The 18,531-nt window shown below is 45.0% G+C and overlaps 2 protein-coding genes and 1 long non-coding RNA gene across 3 annotated transcripts in view; 1 reads left to right on the forward strand and 2 right to left on the reverse strand.

The window, feature by feature from the left end:
* The window catches only part of LOC140460632 (uncharacterized), a 1,198,404-nt gene that overhangs the window by 1,166,706 nt on the left and 13,167 nt on the right, over positions 1 to 18,531 (forward strand). The gene's annotated exons all lie outside the window — the stretch shown is intronic.
* On the reverse strand, positions 1,616 to 9,956 carry LOC140460629 (uncharacterized). Its single transcript, XR_011954250.1, has 2 exons — positions 9,763 to 9,956; positions 1,616 to 2,097 (listed from the first exon to the last, which is right to left on the reverse strand). It is a non-coding gene; the product is annotated as an uncharacterized lncRNA (long non-coding RNA).
* On the reverse strand, positions 15,174 to 17,736 carry LOC140461145 (uncharacterized). The gene is made up of 2 exons (XM_072555895.1): positions 17,716 to 17,736; positions 15,174 to 16,769 (listed from the first exon to the last, which is right to left on the reverse strand). Exon 2 carries the CDS (start codon positions 16,379 to 16,381, stop codon positions 15,482 to 15,484), a length of 900 nt encoding a protein of 299 aa, XP_072411996.1. The 5' UTR covers positions 16,382 to 16,769; positions 17,716 to 17,736; the 3' UTR covers positions 15,174 to 15,481.

Raw genomic sequence — 18,531 nt, forward strand, 5'->3', positions numbered from 1 at the left:
ACCCTGGACTGACAGTGACGACTTTTGTAATCTCTTTTAACAGAGTATTTGAAGATCTGAAGACTGAAGTTTCAACATCAGCAGATGAAGGGCTTATGCCCGAAACAGACTTTGCTGCTCCTCAGATGTTGCCTGACCTGCTGTGTTTTGCCAGTGCCGCACTCTCAGACTCTGACTATCCAGTGTCTGCAATCCTCACTTTGACGTCAATGTCTGACAGTCATTCAATCCACTGAGACTGCAACAATTTTCAACTATGGATCTATGAGAAAGAGCAAAGCTTTTGGTTCCTGCTTGAGTGCATTTTCTGTATCAGTGGGACTGGATAAGAGACCCTACTGTTGCAGCGCAATGAGTGTGGAGCCTGAGACAGATATACGGGCCTGGAAATAGGAATTCACAGCAGGGAGGGCCTGTACACAATTTCGTGTGCAGCTGAAGCTTGAGCCATGAAGAAACCCAAGGAATCCCGCCCCATGGAGAAACCGTGGAAGTGTGACAACTGCGGAAAAGGCATCTGTTTCCCGTCTGTGTTGGAGACTCATCGGCGCAGTCACACTGGGGAGAGGCCGTTCAGTTGCCCCGAGTGTGGGAAGGGCTTCATCAATTCCTCCAACCTACTGACACACCGGTGGGTCCACACTGGGGAGAGGCCATTCAACTGTTCTCACTGTGGGAAGGGCTTCACCCGCTCCTCCCACCTGCGGAGGCACCAAAGAGTTCATGTGCCATCGCAAGGGGATCGCAGGAGTGATGACAGAGTACCGTTATTGACTGGATTATCAACTCAGTTCTAGAGACTACCGGGTTTGAATCCCGCTGAGTCAGATGGCGGAGTTGGAATTTGGTCAGAAATCTAGGGTTCAGAATCTAATCATGAAACTGTTCTCATGGGTGGGGGGAGCTGGAGAAAACCGCCATCTGATTCACTCATGTCCTTTTTAGGGAAGGAAACTGCCATTGTGGGAAAGGATTCACTCAGTCAGGGCAGGAGAACGGCCTCTCCCCGGTGAGACTGCGCCGATGTGTCTCCAACACAGATGGGAAACAGAAGCCTTTCCCGCAGTTGCAACACTTCCACAGTTTCACCACAGGGCGGGATTCCTTGGGTTTCTTGGTGGCGAAAGCTTCAGCTGCACACAAAATTGTGCACAGGCCTCCCTGCTGTGAACTCCGCTTTCCAGGCCCGTATTTCTGTCTCAGACTCCACACTCATTGCGCTGCAACACTCTCTCATCCAGTCCCACTGACACTGAAAACCATCTGCATCCTTTACCCAGTCTAGCCTTTGCGTGACTCCAGACCCACAGCAGTGTGGTTGACTCTACACTGCCACCCCCAGCAAATGAGTGGGGAGAAATGTATTTGGATACAGAGTGTGGGTTGAAATTGCTGAGTGAGGCAATACAGGTTAAGGCTGTACCAAGGATCCAATTACAAAGGGACAGCTTGGTGCTGACCAATAGTAAAGAAAGTGGGGGGTGGGAAGAGTGTGAGCACTTGGACCTTGAGCTGTTTAAAAGAAAAAGCTACATTCTCAACACCTTTTTGCTGGGGGATCTGCAGTTGTAACAAAGTTGAGTTGCAATAAAGGTTACCTGAATTTACTGAAGGGTTCAGACTCTCATTGAATTGATTTATTGTCACGTGCGCCGCGATACAGTGAAAAGCTTTGTCTTGTGAGCAGTACAGGCAGATCATAGAGTTAAGTAGCAAAGATATGTAAATAATACATAAACAGCTGCAAAAACAAAAACACAGGTCCAGGCGAATGTTAAGAGCTTGAGAGTCCATTCAGTATTCTAACGACAGTGTGGTAGGAACTGGTTCAAAACCAGCTGGTGCATGTGTTCAGGTTTCTGTACTATCCACCCCGATGGTAGAGGTTGAAGAAAAACATTGCCAGGCTGTGATGAGTCTTTGAGAATGCTGGCGGCCTTTCCTTGACAGTGGGCCTGATAGATGGATTACATAGATGGGAGGTTGACCTTTGTGATTGTCTGGGCTAAGTTCACCACTCTGTGTAATTGTCTCTGGTTTTGAATGGTACAGTTGAAAACTTTGAGCTCCAAGAGTTTTTTGTTTTAGTGCTGGAGGCTGAAAGAAATGAGCAGCTTTAAGTTTCCAATGTCATGTTTCAGATGGAGCAGTGAATGACGAGCTAATATCGTTAGAAATTGTAAAGTTTTCAGGAGTGCGGTTACTGCGTCATTTCGACAGCACCGAGAGGTATGGGCTGTCTCCACTAGAAATGATGTGGAGGAGCCAGTGTTGGACTGGGATCGACAAAGTTAAAAACACAACACCAGTTATAGTCCAATAGGTTTATATGGAAGCACTAGCTTTCAGAGCGCTGCTCCTTCATCGGATAGCTGTAGAGCAGGATCATAAGACACAATTTATAGCAAAAGATCACAGTGTCATGCAACTGATGGGATATATTGAACAAACCTAGAATGATAGTAAGTCTTTCATCTTTTAGAATGGGTTGCAGGTTTCAGTTCATTCATATGTAAACCCCAGAACTACTTTTAAGTCCCCATTCTCAAAATGACTTAAGGTTTTATAAAAATAGGTGACATCTCAGCTCACATAATGCATGAAAGATACGAGGTTCGAGTCTGTCTGTATCCCACACTTGCTTGAATCAGATTGGTTCTATTTCCAAAGTAGGAATTTATAAAATATTACATGGATTAACTGCCTGCAGATTGTGCACTTTTTGAGCAAAGTAGAATGTATCTGCAAATTCACCCCATAGACTATTATCTGTGTATGTGTGTTTGCGTGTGTGCATGCTTGGTAAAGTGTGAGTGTGATTGGAGTATAAGTCTGTAAGAGGGTGAGTATTTTGGTTGGGGTGGGTGGTGCATATGTGTGTGTGTCTGAGAGACAGCATGTCTACGGCAGAGTTGTGGATAAAAGCAAGGGGTTGCATTTTGCTAAAACAAGGGCAGGACTTGTACAGGTAATGGTAGGGCACTGGGTCGTGTTGTAGAACAGAGACACATGGTGGCTTTCAGGTACATTATTCTTGAAAGGTGCATTGCTGGGAGACAGGATGGTTAAGAAGGCATTTAGCAGCATTGCCTTCATTGTTCACACTGTTGAGATAGGAGTTGGGACATCATGTTGAGGATGTCCAGGATGATGGTGAAGCCACTTTGAGTACTGAGTACAGTTCTGGTCGCCCTATAATAGGAAGAATACTATTGGAGGGGATTTGGAAAACATTTTCCAGGATGTTGCCAGGACTGGAGGGATCGAGTTATAAGGACAGATTGGAACTTTTTTCAGTGGAATGCAGGAGGTTGAGGGGTGACCGTATTGAGACTTAGAAAATCATGAGTGGTGTTGGTAAGACAAATAGCAAAAATAGCGACGAGCATGTACGGTTACGTCAAGCTACAGGAGAACAAAATTGTGGCTCTACTTTTTTTTCACCTATTGGCTTTTGACCACTTAAAATCTGTCAGTAACAGCAGTATCTCCAGAGCACACTGCACATACTCCTCGGTGTCAGCAAGGTCTATGCGGGTTAGCCGATGTCAGCAAAAACTGCATGCTCGTCGCTGTCCCCGGAAACGACTCACGAACTTCATGGACCAATGGAGAGCATTGGCGGACTGGAAGGAAACATCCTCCTGCCAATCAGAGCCCCCCTACTGTCTGAATGTGGAAGGTGGACCATGTCCTTCTGAAGCTGCTGCTGTTCCTCTCTCTCTAAATGAAGATTGAGCTTCACCCCAGACTGTAACTTCCTTTCTTTGTCCAACATCTGTGAGTATGGCACTCTTTTCTCACACTCTTTTTCCATTTAGGGCCTCAGTTGTTGACTTGCAGCAACTGAAATGGAAAAGAGTGAATCAGGGGACGGGGGGGGGGGGCAGACTCTGGAAATGTTGGAAAAATGACTATTGCAGATGCTGAAGATAAGAGTGTGGTGTTGGAAAAGCACAACAGGTCAGGCAGCATCAAAGGAGGGTATGAAGGAATGGAGACTTTCAGCTTCTGTGGATTGAGAGAAAAAGAGTTCATTATAAATTAGCATTGATCAGATAGGCCAATGGGAGATGGAGTTTAATTTAGAGAAATACATTTTGGTCAAGCAATCCAGGCAGGACTGACTGGGGAGTGTTGCAGAATAAAGAGACCTTGGAGTGCAGGTTCATACTTCATTGAAAATGGAGTCTGAGGTAGACAGAATAGTGAAGGCAGTGTTTGGTATGCTTTCCATTATTTGTCACAGCATTGAGTATGGGAGTTGGGAGGTCACGTTGTGGCTTGCAGGACATTGGTTAAGCCACATTTGGAATGCTGCATCCACCTCTTGTCTCCTTTCTTTCGGAAAGATGTTGTGAAACTTTGAAAAGGATCAGAAAAGATTTACAAGGCTGTTACCAGAGTTGGAGGGTTTCAGCTACAAGGAGCGGCTGAGTAGGCCAGGGATAATTTATCTGGAGGGTCGGAAGCTTATAGAGGTTTATAAAATTATGAAGGGCATGGATAGGATAAATAGACAAGGTCATTTCCCTGGAGTCAGTGACGGGGGTGGGGGTGGGGGGGAACTAGAGACATCGGTTTTCAGTGAGAGGGGAAAGATATAAGAGTTCTGAGGGGCAACTTTTCCACGCAGAGTGTGGTGCATTTAAGGAGTAAGCTGCCAGAGGAAGTGGTGGACACTCGTACAATTGCAACATTTAAAAGGCATCTGGATGGGTTTATGAATAGGAAGGGTTTGGAGGGATATGGGTCAGGTGCTGGCAAGTAGGACTAGATTTGGTTAGGATATCTGCTCCGCATGGACAGATTCGAGGGAAGGGTCTGTTTCTATGCTGTACATCTATGACTCTGTCTATTTGATTACAGATGCTACTCCTCTCTCTGAATGAAGATTGAGCTTCACCCCAGACTGTAACTTTCTTCCTCTGTCCAACATCTGTGAGTACAGTACTCTCTTTTCTCACCCACTTTTTCAATTTATTATTCATTCTGGGGTTCAATTGTTGACTTGCAGCAACTGAATGGAAAGGGAGTGAATCCAGGGAGGGGACAGACTCTGCCCGAAACGTCGATTTCGAAGCTACTTGGATGCTGCCTGAACTGCTGTGCTCTTCCAGCACCACTAATCCAGATTCTGGAACAGTTGGTCCAGGTCTGTGTCTCAATTGACAATATAGACAGTCAGGAGGCTGGAAGAACACAGCAAGCCAGGCAGCACCAGGAGGTGGAGAAGTCTACGTTTCAGGTGTTTCTTCCGGATGGGGGATGGGTGTAGGACAAGATGCAGATAAAGGGGTGCCGGGAGCAAGGTGTTGAAGTGGGGATTGGTGAAGACAGAGGATACAACCTGATGGTCGATGTGAGGAAGGAATCTGGTTGGTGGCAGGGAAGAGTGAATGGGAGGGGCAGAGGCCATGAAGGGAGTTGGGGGATGGACAACTCCATGTGGAAGATGAGGTGTTGTTCCTCCAATTTGTAGATTGGATCGTTGTGGCAATGAAGGAGGCCAAAGCTGGTCATGTCAGAAATGGAGAGGGAAGAGGAATTAAAATGGGTGGTGACTGGGACATCTGGTCAGACTCTGCAGACCCCCTTGCCCTTCCTTGTTTTCGCAAAATGCAACCCCTGGCTTTTATCCACACCTCTCTTATGCACATACTCTCTGACACACACACATCCCCAATACTCCCCCTCGCACAGGCTGATACACCATAACACACACTTCACCAAGCAAGCACACATGCAAGAACACACTCACGCACAAACTGTGCTGCCCTGCATAGTTTGCAGAAATCTCATCTCTTCAGACAATCCCCACAGTGTGGAAGCAGGTTACTCGACCCAACGAGTCCACCCGACCCTCCAGAAAGTAACTCCCCTACCCCCATTTCTCTACATTCACCCCTGACTAATGCACCTAACCTGTACATCCCTGGGCACTCTGGGTAATTTGAGCATGGCCAATCCACCCTAACCTGGACAAAGTTAAAAATCCCATAACACCAAGCTATTTGGAAGAACTGGCTTTCGGCGCAAAACTCTTTTATCAAGTGGTTGTGAAGAATAAGATCATAAGGGGCAGAATTTATGGAAAAACATTGCAGTGTCCTGCCACTGAAATGATATATTGAACAAACGTGGATTGTTAAGTCTTTCATCTTTTCGAATGGGTTGCAGGCATCATTAATATGTAAATTTCCAACTTCCTGTAAGGCATTTCTCAACATAACTTAAGGTTTTGTAACAAAAGATGACATCTCAGCTCAGACAATGCATTAAATGTGTGAGGTCAGAGACCAAACCTTGAATTAAACTGGTTCTATTTCCAAAGTCAAATTTACAAAATACTATATGTATTGACTGCCAGCAGATTGTGCATTTTTAAGCAAAATAGGATGTATCTGCAAATAAAAATTCACCCCCATGGACTTCTGTGTGTACGCGCGCGTGAGAGAGAGAAAGTCTACTTACGTGCAGTACGTGTCTATCTCTATTTGATAAGATGCTTCATTTCTGGTGAAAATATTGGAAATCATAGCTGGGTACTAACAGTTAGATGTAAGGGAGAGAGGATCCTCAAGTTGGGCACAAGCAGAATCCTGGGAGAGCCCTATTTCTGGTTTGCTTCCTAATGAACAGACATTCAGCACGAGCACCTATTTATTTCTCATGTTGTTGTTTCATTTTTCTTGTTTGATTCCCTGCTATGACTACACTTTTGTGTCTGGTTGGTTGAGAGACTGGGAGATTATGGATTGGGCATTGATTGACTGACTGAATATTTTGTTGTTCCAGAAGGTGTAAAAAAGAGGGGGTGGGGGTCAAAGCTTCAGCAGAAATCCAGTAGAGCTGAGAACAGATTGACATCTTATTCTGTGGGAACACGGAGATCAGAGGACAGAGAAATGAGGACATGAAATCAGAGTGAACACCAGACTACCCTGTGGTCAGTGCTTTGATTAGCAGTGGCAACCCTCTACCTTTACCTAGCTTCCCATTTGACTACCCCCTCGATATTCAGGATCCAATCCTTGTCATCCTGAAGCCATGTTTCTGTGAGGAGCCTCAGATCATAATTATTCTCTTCAATGTGTGCAGACAATTCACTTACTTTTGTTACAGTGCAGCACACATGCAGAAACTCCACTTTTTGTTTCCATTTTTGTGATCATTCAGAATCTAGTTTTGATTGCTGGTATATTTACTCTCCTTGTCCCTTTCTATCATTCTCTGATGTTCATTTCCACATCACTACATTGCTCACCAGCCTTGATTTGGATTGACCAGGCTAAATTGCCCATCATGTCCAGGGATGTGCAGGTTAGACGGGTTAGCCGTGGGAAATGCAGGGTTATAGTTTCATAGTAATAAAAGCAGGAGCAAGCCATTTGGCCCATCCAGCCTGCTCCGCCATTCATTAAGATAATGGTGAAACTATCTATCGTCTCAGCTCCTCCTCGCTGCATTATCCCAACTATCCTTAATTAACCTATCATGCAAAAACCTAACCAACTGTGTCTTCAATATACTTAATGAGGCTGTCTCTACTGCTTCCTCGGGCAGAGAATTCCATAGATTGACTACTATCCAGGAAAAATAGTTCCTCCTCATCTCTGTCCAAAATCCAGTCCTCCAAATTATGTGGCCTAGTCTCATCCACCAGCAGAAATGTCTGGATAGGGTAGGGTTTCATCCCTACAGTGCAATGAATTCCCACTTTCCACCAAAGTCCCATACATAACTGGATATTAATCTACCTACATCTAGGTGGATAGACTGGGACTTTTCTCACTGCAGCACAGGAGGTTGAGAAGTAACCTTAGAGATTTATAAAATCATGAGGGGGGTAGATGAGGTGAATGGTGGGTGTCATTCCCCACATGTGGGGACTTTAAGAATGGAGAGCAAACTTTGAAGGTGAGAGGAGAAAGATTTTAAAAAGACTTGAGGGGCAGCATTTTTTTTAAGAGAGTGGTTTGTTTGTGGAATGAACATCCCGACGCAATAGTGGATGCAGGTACAGTAACAACATTTAAAAGACATTTGGATAAGTACATGAATAGGAAAGGTTCAGAGGGAAAAAACGAGGTAAAAACAATGACTGCAGATGCTGGAAACCAGATTCTGGATTAGTGGTGCTGGAACAGCACAGCAGTTCAGGCAGCATCCAAGTAGCTTTGGAGGGATATGGGCCAAACACCGGCAAGTGTGACTAGTTCAGTTTGAGAACATAGTCAGCATGGATTAGTTGGACTGAATGGTCTGTTTCTATGCTGTATGACTCTGTAACTGTTCTGTACTGGTCTTAAAAGCCATTTTCTCACCTTCCCCCATAAACATCCTCCTCTTTGTAGTTCAAAAATCAGATGAACTCCATCTTGAATATATTCAATAATTCCCTCACTGTAGACAGGCATCCCCACTTCTGAACTCAATTCCACTTGCTAATATCACACTTGCATTGCTCGCTGCACATGGTAACTGGCATTGACTGTTGTAGAAGGACGCTGAGGCCCCTTTGTACATCCACACGTCAGTCCTGATGAAGGGCCCGTGCCCGAAACGTCAACTCTCCTGCTCGTAGAATGTTGACTGCGCATTTCCAGCACCACACTTTGACTCTGATCTCCAGCATCTGCTGTCCTCACTTTCTCCAAATCCCAATATGTCACCATTTAAATAATGCACTTTTCTGCATTTTTTAACTCCGCAAAGGCTCTAACTTCACATTGGAGTACTGAATTTGCCATGTGTTTGCCAATTGTGGTCTTTGGGAGACAGAGGGTAAACGCGGGGACTGGTTCGCCGAGCGTCACAGCTGGGTCTGCAGAGGCCGACCTGACCTCCCAATCACAACCCAATTACCCTTCCCACTCCATTTCTGACATGACCATCTTAGGCCGCCTCCATTGCCACAACAAACCAAACTACAAATTCGAGGAACACCACCACATCTTCCACCTGGGCAGCCTACTGCCTGGAGAACTCAACACTGAGTTCTCCAATTTCAAATAACCTCCTTCCCCACACCCCAAATCCCTTCCCAGGCTCATCCCCACCCACCCCCCCCCACCACCAATCAGATTCCTTCCTCCCAGTGACCAACCAGTTTGTACCCTCTGCCTGTCTCCACCTATCCCCAATTCACCACCCTGCTCCTAGCACACCCTTGTTCTGCAGCTCTCCCAACACCCACCCCCAGTCCTGAACAAGGGTGACACCCAAAGCAAGGAACATGCGCAATGCTTGTTGACACAGAGCAATATGCTCAGTGGTGATGCTGGCATTATTGACAGATTCTGAAGTGTCCAAATGCCAATAGGAGAAAAAAAAAGGTAGAACTTTCTTCTGTCTTTTCCCTAGTGTAGGGGGTGAAGGTCTGCACTAGAGAGCCTCGGTTCAGGGTGAGAGCAGAAAGATATAAAAGGTACCTCAGGGGCAACGTTTCCATGCAGAGGGTGGGTTGGTTCGTGAATGGGATGAGCTGCCCGAGGAAGTGGTGGAGGCTGCTACAGTTAAAGCCCTTAAAAGGTCTCTGGATGGGTCTACGTACAGGAAGGGTTTAGAGGCAGATGAGCCAAGTGCTGGCAAGTGGGACTGGATTAATTTAGGATATCTGGTTGGCATGGACGGGTTGGCCCGAAGGGTCTGTTTCCGTGCTGTACATCTCTACCATTCTAAATAATAAAATGTATACTTTGATAAATTACAAACTATATCCATGTTAATAAGGCTTAGTACACCACACACTTCACTAACCATTCTCAACAGGTCCTACCCCTTCAATGACTGAGGAACATCCGCCTCCAGAATGGTCACCGGCTCCTGCCTGCTGTACAGCCGGGCGGTGTGGCCGTGACACAGCAGCTGCACCAGGAAGGCGGCGGTGTCCAGTGACGGGTGTCTGCCCCGGGCCGCACGGCGCCATTTTCCTAACGGCCGCCCCTCCCCCGCTCGAGCGCCTTCTCCTCCCAACCGCCTTCACCCCCGTGTGACGTCAGCTCAGGGGGGATGGGCGGGGCCGGGGGAGCCTCACCGTCACCAAGCAACAGCCACCTCGCGCTACAACTGCTGCTCCCTGAAGCGGGAAATCTGCATTTTAAAAGAGACATGGACATTTAACGGGCTATTTCTGCAAATAGTTTGAAATGGACAAGATTACATTTCAAAGAAATGTAGGCACATTCAAAGGGATATCTTAATTGCGTTTAGACGAACACAACACATTTAAAGGGAAAACTACATTTGAAGGGACATTTTTATATTTAAAAAGACACATTGAAATCTCATAATTAAAAGTACATGGTAATATTTAGAAAGCATGACCACACAGTGCAGCCACTTTATAAGAAAAGGGATTTGGGCTGGGGCGCAGGGGAAGATTTAATTTTTAAGAAAGTAAGCAAGTTATTACGATTTGGAATGATCTTGAAGGGGGGATGGCACCAGTAAGTGGCAAACGTTAATACAAAATTCTTGAAAAGAAAATGATTCCAGATATATGCGGATGCAGGGAAATAATTCAACAGAAGAGCCATTACAAATTTATGGAGCAAACAAAATCCTTTTGAGAGATATAAATGGGAGCATCAATATTTAAATAGGAATTCCAATTTTTGTTCTCCTCCCAAAATCTGTCTAGTCAGGGTGCAGTGTAAGCCAGCACAATTTGTTATGCCAGAGTAGGCCTTGCAACTCAACCTCATTGTGTCCTCACCCAATATTCATATCTGTGTGCTTATCAGTCAAGGGAAAGCGGGGACGATGAAAACTACTGGTTTTGCCAGTGATGCTCACGTTCCATGAACAAATAAAACAGATCATGGTGCTGCCATCACTGCATGGTCAGAATTAAATGATCAGAAAAATTCTGAACTCACGACAAACAGTTTGTGCACAATGCTGTTATTTCTACTTATTTTGATTGCGATTTAGTCTGTACCAAATTAAGAGCAACCTTGGTTTACGTTTCATTGGCAATTCTACATGTTGACTTTCTATTATCACAATCTCTTTAATTTTTTTATATGTATTTAAATTAATCTTCAGATTGTTCACAACTGAATAACATTACCAGACTGAAAATTCACAGCCTAAAAAATGTTTTGGCATTTGATGAAGTTATTTGTGCAATAGCAAATGAAATATCAAAGAAATACAAAGTTATGAGGAGGGATACATATCTTGTTTAACCAAGCACAATGGCAGTGCAGAGAATTTCAGAAATGCGCAATAAATATTCACAGTGAGTTATTCAACTCATTCAAGAATTTCAAATTGTGTTTGAGGCAATTCAATGGCAAATGGCAACATTTGTTTGTTAATACACTCACCATAAATTGTGAATATGATTTTCATAAATAATCTATGTTTAATCCCAAATGGAACAATTAAGTGCAAAGTTACCTTCAACCATTTAATAAAACACTGCAAATTTTATTTCATATGTAAATACAATCATTTTATAAAATCTTTACAAAGGAAATATATTAAACAAAATAGCTTTCCTGGGTATCAATATTTACAACAGTAAAGCAGCTATTATTTGGCAATCGACCAACTAATTGAAATAATTTCAGAATAAATTAGCTGTTTCATTATTATATATTGAGATATTTTAATTAAAATGTCACAAAGGAAATCTTTAACACAAAGCAAAGTTCGATAAATTACAAAAGTATCTTGCAGAATTCACTTCAAATCATATCTGTTGAATCACAAAAAGATGATGCTCAATGTACTAAATGATGGACAAACATTGTAAAGAATGTATATATCTCAATTATATCTTAAATGAATATTTACTCTGCCTTGGACAACAACACTGAAAGCTTTTTAACAAATTGACAACTACAATAGCAAAGCTTTAGAAAATCCACCACTGAGCCAAATCTTGCATAAAAGTTTTTTTCAGGAAATCCTTTAAAGATTTAATGCTTCTCCAGCATCAATTAGCTGAAAAAGAAAAAAATGCGTCTGGTTGGAGACATGAATAGAAAAGAATCAGAGGGATATGGACCAAATGTTGGCAAATGGCTCACTGGATTAATTTCGGATATTTGGTTGTCGGGACTGAAGGGTTTGCTTCTGTGCTCTACAACTCTATGAATCTATTTCTCCATAGTCAGAATCAATTTCACAAAACTCGGATTAGGCCATTCATCCTTTACAGCCTGTCTAACTGCGCACATTTCGATGCAAGTTTCAGAAAGATTTCAGCAGTTCTTTTCAAAAAGTGAACATATATTCAGAAACATTGTTAAAGTCTGAAAGTATCAATGTAACTATTCTCAATGTTAAAGATCAGCCATTTCAGAAAGTCATTTAAATGTAGAGCTTTTCTAACAATAGGTGTGAAGTCTGTCGGTGTCCCAATATCGAGTCAGACTGACATTGTTGTTCGAAAAGCTCTGCATTTAATGACATTCTTGAAGGTAATTTAAAACAAATTCTGGGATTAATGTACCAAAGAACAGAAGCCAATTCTGAAATATGAACGAGTTAATCTAAAATTGTTTAGTGAAGGACATCTCCATGACCGTGAACTCCTTTGGCTATAAATTCTGTGATCATGATCTTATTGTCCATGACCACCTGATGAAAGAGCAGCACTCTGAAATGGAGTGATCAGTAAAAATGTCTCATTTGGATCACCCAAGGTTAGAAATGGAAGCATATCTCTTCAAGGTTACAGTTTGATTTGCCCTTTCAACGTTCTTGAAATGTAAGGTGTTCCATTGTAGTGTTCAATTCTGATCCATTAAAATCAGTATCCAGTCTCATCGGAGTGTAGAACCAACAAAAACCTTTCGGTTTGCTTTTTAGATGTGACATCTTCTCTCCCTCCCTCTCGGGTGACCCAACAGGACTACCAGAGCTGGAAGTACCACACTTGAAATACGATTGCTGACCTACAGTTTTCTTGTGCTGTTGAATATAAGGATTTAAAAGCTGCTAGCCTGATCTCTCACAAAAGCACAAAAACAGACTGCTCACCCATGTCTGCGTAGAGGAGAAATTTCAGGTGGAACAGATCACAAAATAACTGTTACCAGTCCCACAACACGTGTTTCCCATGGATAAAGTTAAAAATCTCACAACACCAGGTTATAAACCAACAGATTTATTCGGAAACACTAACGTTTGGAGCACCGCTCTTTAATCAGGTTGGTTGTGGAGAATGAGATCATGTTCATGGAACTTATAGCCAAAGGAGTCCAGTGTCATGGAGATGTCATATATTAAACAATTTTAGATTAAATCTTTCATCTTTTAGAATGGGTTTCTGCTCTTTGGCATGTTAATTCCAGAACTTGTTTTTAATTACCTTCTCAAGAAAGTCATTCAAATGCAGAGCTTTTCTAACAATAGGTGTGAATTCTGTCTGGGTCCCAGTGTTGAGTCAGACAGACATTTTTCTTAGAAATGTTGTGCATTTAAATTACATCCTTGAGAAGGTAGTTTTTAGATTAGGGTGTAGGTTAGGCTGAATTGGCCATGCGAAATTACCCTTATTGTTCAGGATATGCAAGGTAGGGGGCATTAGCTATGAGAAATATGAAGTAAGGGAGTGGGTCTGGGTGGCAATGGTGCTAAATGCCTTCTTAACCATCCAGTCTACCAGTTCTTTGCAGGTTGCATCACTATGTATCTGAATCCTCTTACGTCTCTGTTTTAACTATACAAGCCTTGTCCTTCCTCGTTTTAGCAAAATGCAACCCCTTGCTTTTATTCATACCTCTCTCATATACGCACACCCTAACACTCTCACACACTCACAGATTTATACTCCATCACACTCAACCAAGCATGCACACACTCTTACATGCACTCTCACATACAAACTCACATGCGCACACACACTCATGCACACACACACACACAACTCTATGGAGTGAATTTTTATTGGCAGAATTATATTTGCAGATACTTTCAATTTTGCTCACAAAGCACACAATCTACAAGCAGTCAATCCATGTAATATTTTATATATTCCTACGTTAAAAACAGAACGAGTCTAATTCAAGATTGGGATACTGACAGACTCGAACCTCACAACTTTAATGTATTGTGGGAGCTGAGATGTCACTATTTTTTTAAAATATAAAACCATAAGTCATCTCAAGAACATGACTTAGATGTTGTTCTTGGAGTAACATATTAATGAACCGAAACCTGCAACCCATTCTAAAAGATATCAGTTGCATGACACTGTGAATTTTGCTATAAGATCTATGTCTTAGGATCCTGCTCCACAGCTACCTGTGGAAGGAGCAGCGCTCTGAAAGCTAGTGCTTCCAAATAACCTGTTGGACTATAACCTGGTCTTGTGTGATTTTTAACTTTATCCACCCCAGTGGTTTCTCGTGAACACAGCGCATACCTCCCAGTAAACTTTACAATGCCAATGAAACAACACAGTACCTGCACTCCTGAAAAATTTACATTTTCTAATGATACTAGCTACCCATTCACTGCTCCATCTGATACACAACATTGCAAACTTAGTGCAGGAGGCTGAAAGAAATGAACAGCTTCAAAACAAAAATCCTCTTGGAGCTCAAAACTTTGAATGAGAGTCTGAGCCCACGGTAAGTTCAGGTAATCTTTATTGTGACCCAACTTTGTTAAAGCTTCAGATCCTCCTTAGGCGACTGACTGTGTGGAGTTTGCACGTTCTCCCAGTGTCTGCGTGGGTTTCCACCGGGTGCTCCGGTTTCCTCCCACAGTCCAAAGATGTGCAGGTCAGGTGAATTGGCCGTGCTAAATTGCCCGTAGTGTTAGGTAAGGGGTAGATGTAGATGTAGATGTAGATGTAGGGGTAAGGGTGGGTTACGCTTCGGCGGGGCGGTGTGGACTTGTTGGGCCAAAGGGCCTGTTTCTACACTAAGTAATCTAATCTAATCTAAAAAAGGTGTAGAAAAAGTAGCTGCTTTTTAAACAGCTCAAGGTCAAAGCACACATACTCCTCACTCCCCCATCCTACCTCACTTTCTTTACTATTGGTCATCACCGAGTTGTCCCTTTGTAATTGGATCCTTGGTACAGCCGTAACCTGGAGGAAGTATTGCCTCACGCAGCAATTTCAACCCATACCCTGTCTCCTAGTAAGTTTCTCCCTGCTCATCTGCCAGGGGCTGAGTGGGGGGGGGGGGGGGGGAGGGGGGGGGAAAGAGGGGAGGTGCTGGGCAGTGTAGTGTTAACCACACAGCTGTGGATCTGGAGTCACGTGTAGGATAGACCAGGTAAAGGATGCAGCTGGGTGACTGAATGAATCCTTTCCCACAATGGCAGTTTCCTTCCCTAAAAAAAAAAGAGTATGCGTGAATCAGATAGGACCCCCACCCTAAAAACGGTTTCATCATCAGATTCTGAACTGCAGATTTCTGACAGAATTCCAATTCCGTGATCTTGCCATGGCTGGATTCAAACTCAGGAGTCCCCGGAACTGGGTTGATAGTCCAGTCCCTAATGGCACTCAGTTGTTGCTCCTCCAATCACCCTGTGATGGCACGTGAACTCGTTGGTGCCTCCGCAGGTGGGAGGAGCGGGTGAAGGCCTTCCCACACTCTGTGCAGCCGAAGGGCTTCTCCCCAGTGTGGATCCGCTGGTGGGTCTGGAGATTGGAGGAATCGCTGAACCCCTTCCTGCACTCAGGGCAGCTGAAGGGCCACTCCCCTGTGTGAACCCTCTGGTGTCTCAGCAGGATGGAGGAATTGCTGAAGGCCTTCCCGCACTCTGTGCAGGGGAATGGCCTCTCCCTCATATGGATCTGCCGGTGGGTCAGCAGAGTGGTGGAATTGCTGAAGGCCTTCCTGCACTCGGGGCAGCTGAAGGGCTTCTCCCCAGTGTGGAGACGCTGGTGCTTCCACAAGTTGCTCACCTGACTAAATCCCTTCCCGCACTTGGGGCAGGTGAACGGCCTCTGCCCTGTGTGGACCCGCTGGTGAGTCAGCAGGTGGGAGGAATTGCTGAAGGCCTTCCCACACTCGGGGCAGCTGTAGGGCCTCTCCCCTGTGTGGACCCGCCAGTGGGTCAGCAGGTCAGAGGAATGTCTGAATGCCTTCTTGCAGTCGGAGCAAGAAAACGGCCTCTCACCAGTGTGGAGTCGCTTGTGGGTCTGGAGGTTGAAGGAATTGCTGAAGGCCTTCCCGCACTCGGGACATGGGAACGGCCTCTCCCCTGTATGGACCCGCTGGTGAGTCCGCAGGGCAGAGGCCTGGGTAAAGCCCTTCCCACACTCAGGGCAGCTGAAGGGCCTCTCTCCGGTGTGACTGCGCCGATGAGTCTCCAGGGCAGATGGGACACAGAAGCCTTTCCCGCAGTCACCACACTTCCATGGTTTCTCCACAGGGCGGGATTCCTCAGATTTCTCCATGGCCGAAGCTTCAGCCGCACACAAATGCGTGTAGAGCCCCTTCGCACCGTGATTTCCTCTTAACAGGCGGTATAGCTGTTACACGCTACACACTCAGTGCACTGCAACAGTAGGTCTCTCATCCAGTCCCACTGATACTGGAAATGTACTCAAACAGGAACCAAAAAGCTTTGCTCCTTCTCACAGAATCACAGTAAAAAATCGTTGTGGTCCTGATGGATTGAGTGACCGTCAGACATTGACACCAAAGTGAAGACTGCTGACTCTGGAGAGTCACTGTCAAAAAGTACGGCACTGGAAAAGCTCAGCAGATCAGGCAGCATCCGAGGAGCAGGAGAGTTGACGTTACAGTTAATTTTGAAACTTCTTGTCTTCAGATCTTCAAATGCTGTAAAAAGAGAATATTAAGTCATCACTGTCAGTTCTGCTTTTTGCAGAACATTCTTTTCTTTTATTATTCCACAAAACAGAAAGCGTCATCCCATTCTCTCTCTCTCCCCCTCTGTTCTCACTCCACTTTAAGTAATTCTCCTGAAGGTGCTGATTCAGGATTTTACAAGTGCAGAAAAGCAAAAACGTCAAGGCTTATCTCTCTGAAACTCCACCTGAAAGTTAATATCTTTCACGTCATTGGCATAATGCTGAGAGTGAGCAGGTCTGATTTGGAAAGCAAAATAAAGTGTGCCAATTCAGGATGAGCCTGCAATGCAGCTTCTTGAGGAACAACCTCAAGAAATGGTTAATGTCCCCGGGAAGGGAAGCATAATGAGACTTCAAGGTATTAACACCGACACCAGAGAGAGAAACAGAACATACAGACGTGGCAAACGTTACTGGAAAGCCAGAATCATAGAGATATACACACAGAAACAGACATAGGCATTTAAGTCAAACTATTCTGTGCTGACCAGATATCCTAAATTAATCTCGTGACATTTGCCAGCACGTGTTTCCTGGCCCTCTGAACCGTTCGTTTTGATACACCCGTGCAGATGCCTTTTAAATGATACCAGCCTCCATACTTTCTCTGGCAGGTCATTCCGTACACACATTCACATCCGACCAAACCTTGTGAAAAAATTGCCTCCTTAGGTCTCTTTTAAATCTCCACGCCCCCTCCCCCGCCGCCCCCGCCGCCCTCACCCTAAATCAATCACCCTCTAGTTCTGGACTCCCCCACCCCAAGGAAAAGACCATGTCTATTTACCCTATCCGTGCTCCTTATGATTTTATAAAAGTCTATAATGTTACCCCTAAGATTCTGGCGCGGGCTGGGGAAAACAGCCCCACCCTATCCTTCCGTCCCTCCTCAACCGGGCAATTAAGACACATACCTGAGTTTGCAGAGTCTGCTCCCTCCCTGGATTCACTCCAGTTCCTACCAGTGAACAGATTTTCTCCCTCTTAGATTGAACAGTTGCTCAGCGAAAGGGTTTTACTCTGAAACGAGCAGAGCCACTTCCGCGTTGTGACGTCATCGATGGGGCGAACAGCGAGTAGGGGGCGGAGCGATAGGGCGGAGAGACGATTGGGGTCAGGGGCGGGGCGATTGGGTGGAGCGAGAGGCGGGTACGGAGGCGGAGTGCGGCCGGGACAGTGGGAGGAGCAAGTGTCGAGCGACGGCCTACGAGTTAGGGCGTGACGAGCCAAAGGGGCGGGGCGAACGGCGGCTCCGCACTGCGCCTGCTCCGGATTGACGAACCGCACTGTTCTGCACAGTTTGCAAAAATCCTTTCCCTTCAGAGAATCCGCACAATGTAGAAGCAGGTCACCCGGCCCAATGAGACCACACCGACCCTCCGAAGGATAACCCACCCACATCCATTCCCTTTCCTCTCCTGCCCGCTATTTATCCCCCGAATAGACCTCACCTGCACATATCTATGGCACTATGGGTAATTTAACATGGCGAATCCACCCTAATCTGCACATCCCTGGACCATGTGGGGCAATTTAGCATGGCCAATCCACCCTCACCCTTCACAGATTAACTACTCTCCGGGAAAAACAGCTCCTCCTAATCTCTACCTTAAATCTACTCCCCCTAATTTTATGGCCGAGTCTCATCCACCAACAGAAACTACTAGACAAGGCAGGGAGCTGGTGGGCGTGCGTCTGGATGGCATGCTCTTCAGAGGGGTTGAATGGCC

The sequence above is a fragment of the Chiloscyllium punctatum genome, chromosome 36 (genome assembly GCF_047496795.1).
Source record: "Chiloscyllium punctatum isolate Juve2018m chromosome 36, sChiPun1.3, whole genome shotgun sequence".
In the NCBI taxonomy this organism is placed as follows: Eukaryota; Metazoa; Chordata; class Chondrichthyes; order Orectolobiformes; family Hemiscylliidae; genus Chiloscyllium; species Chiloscyllium punctatum.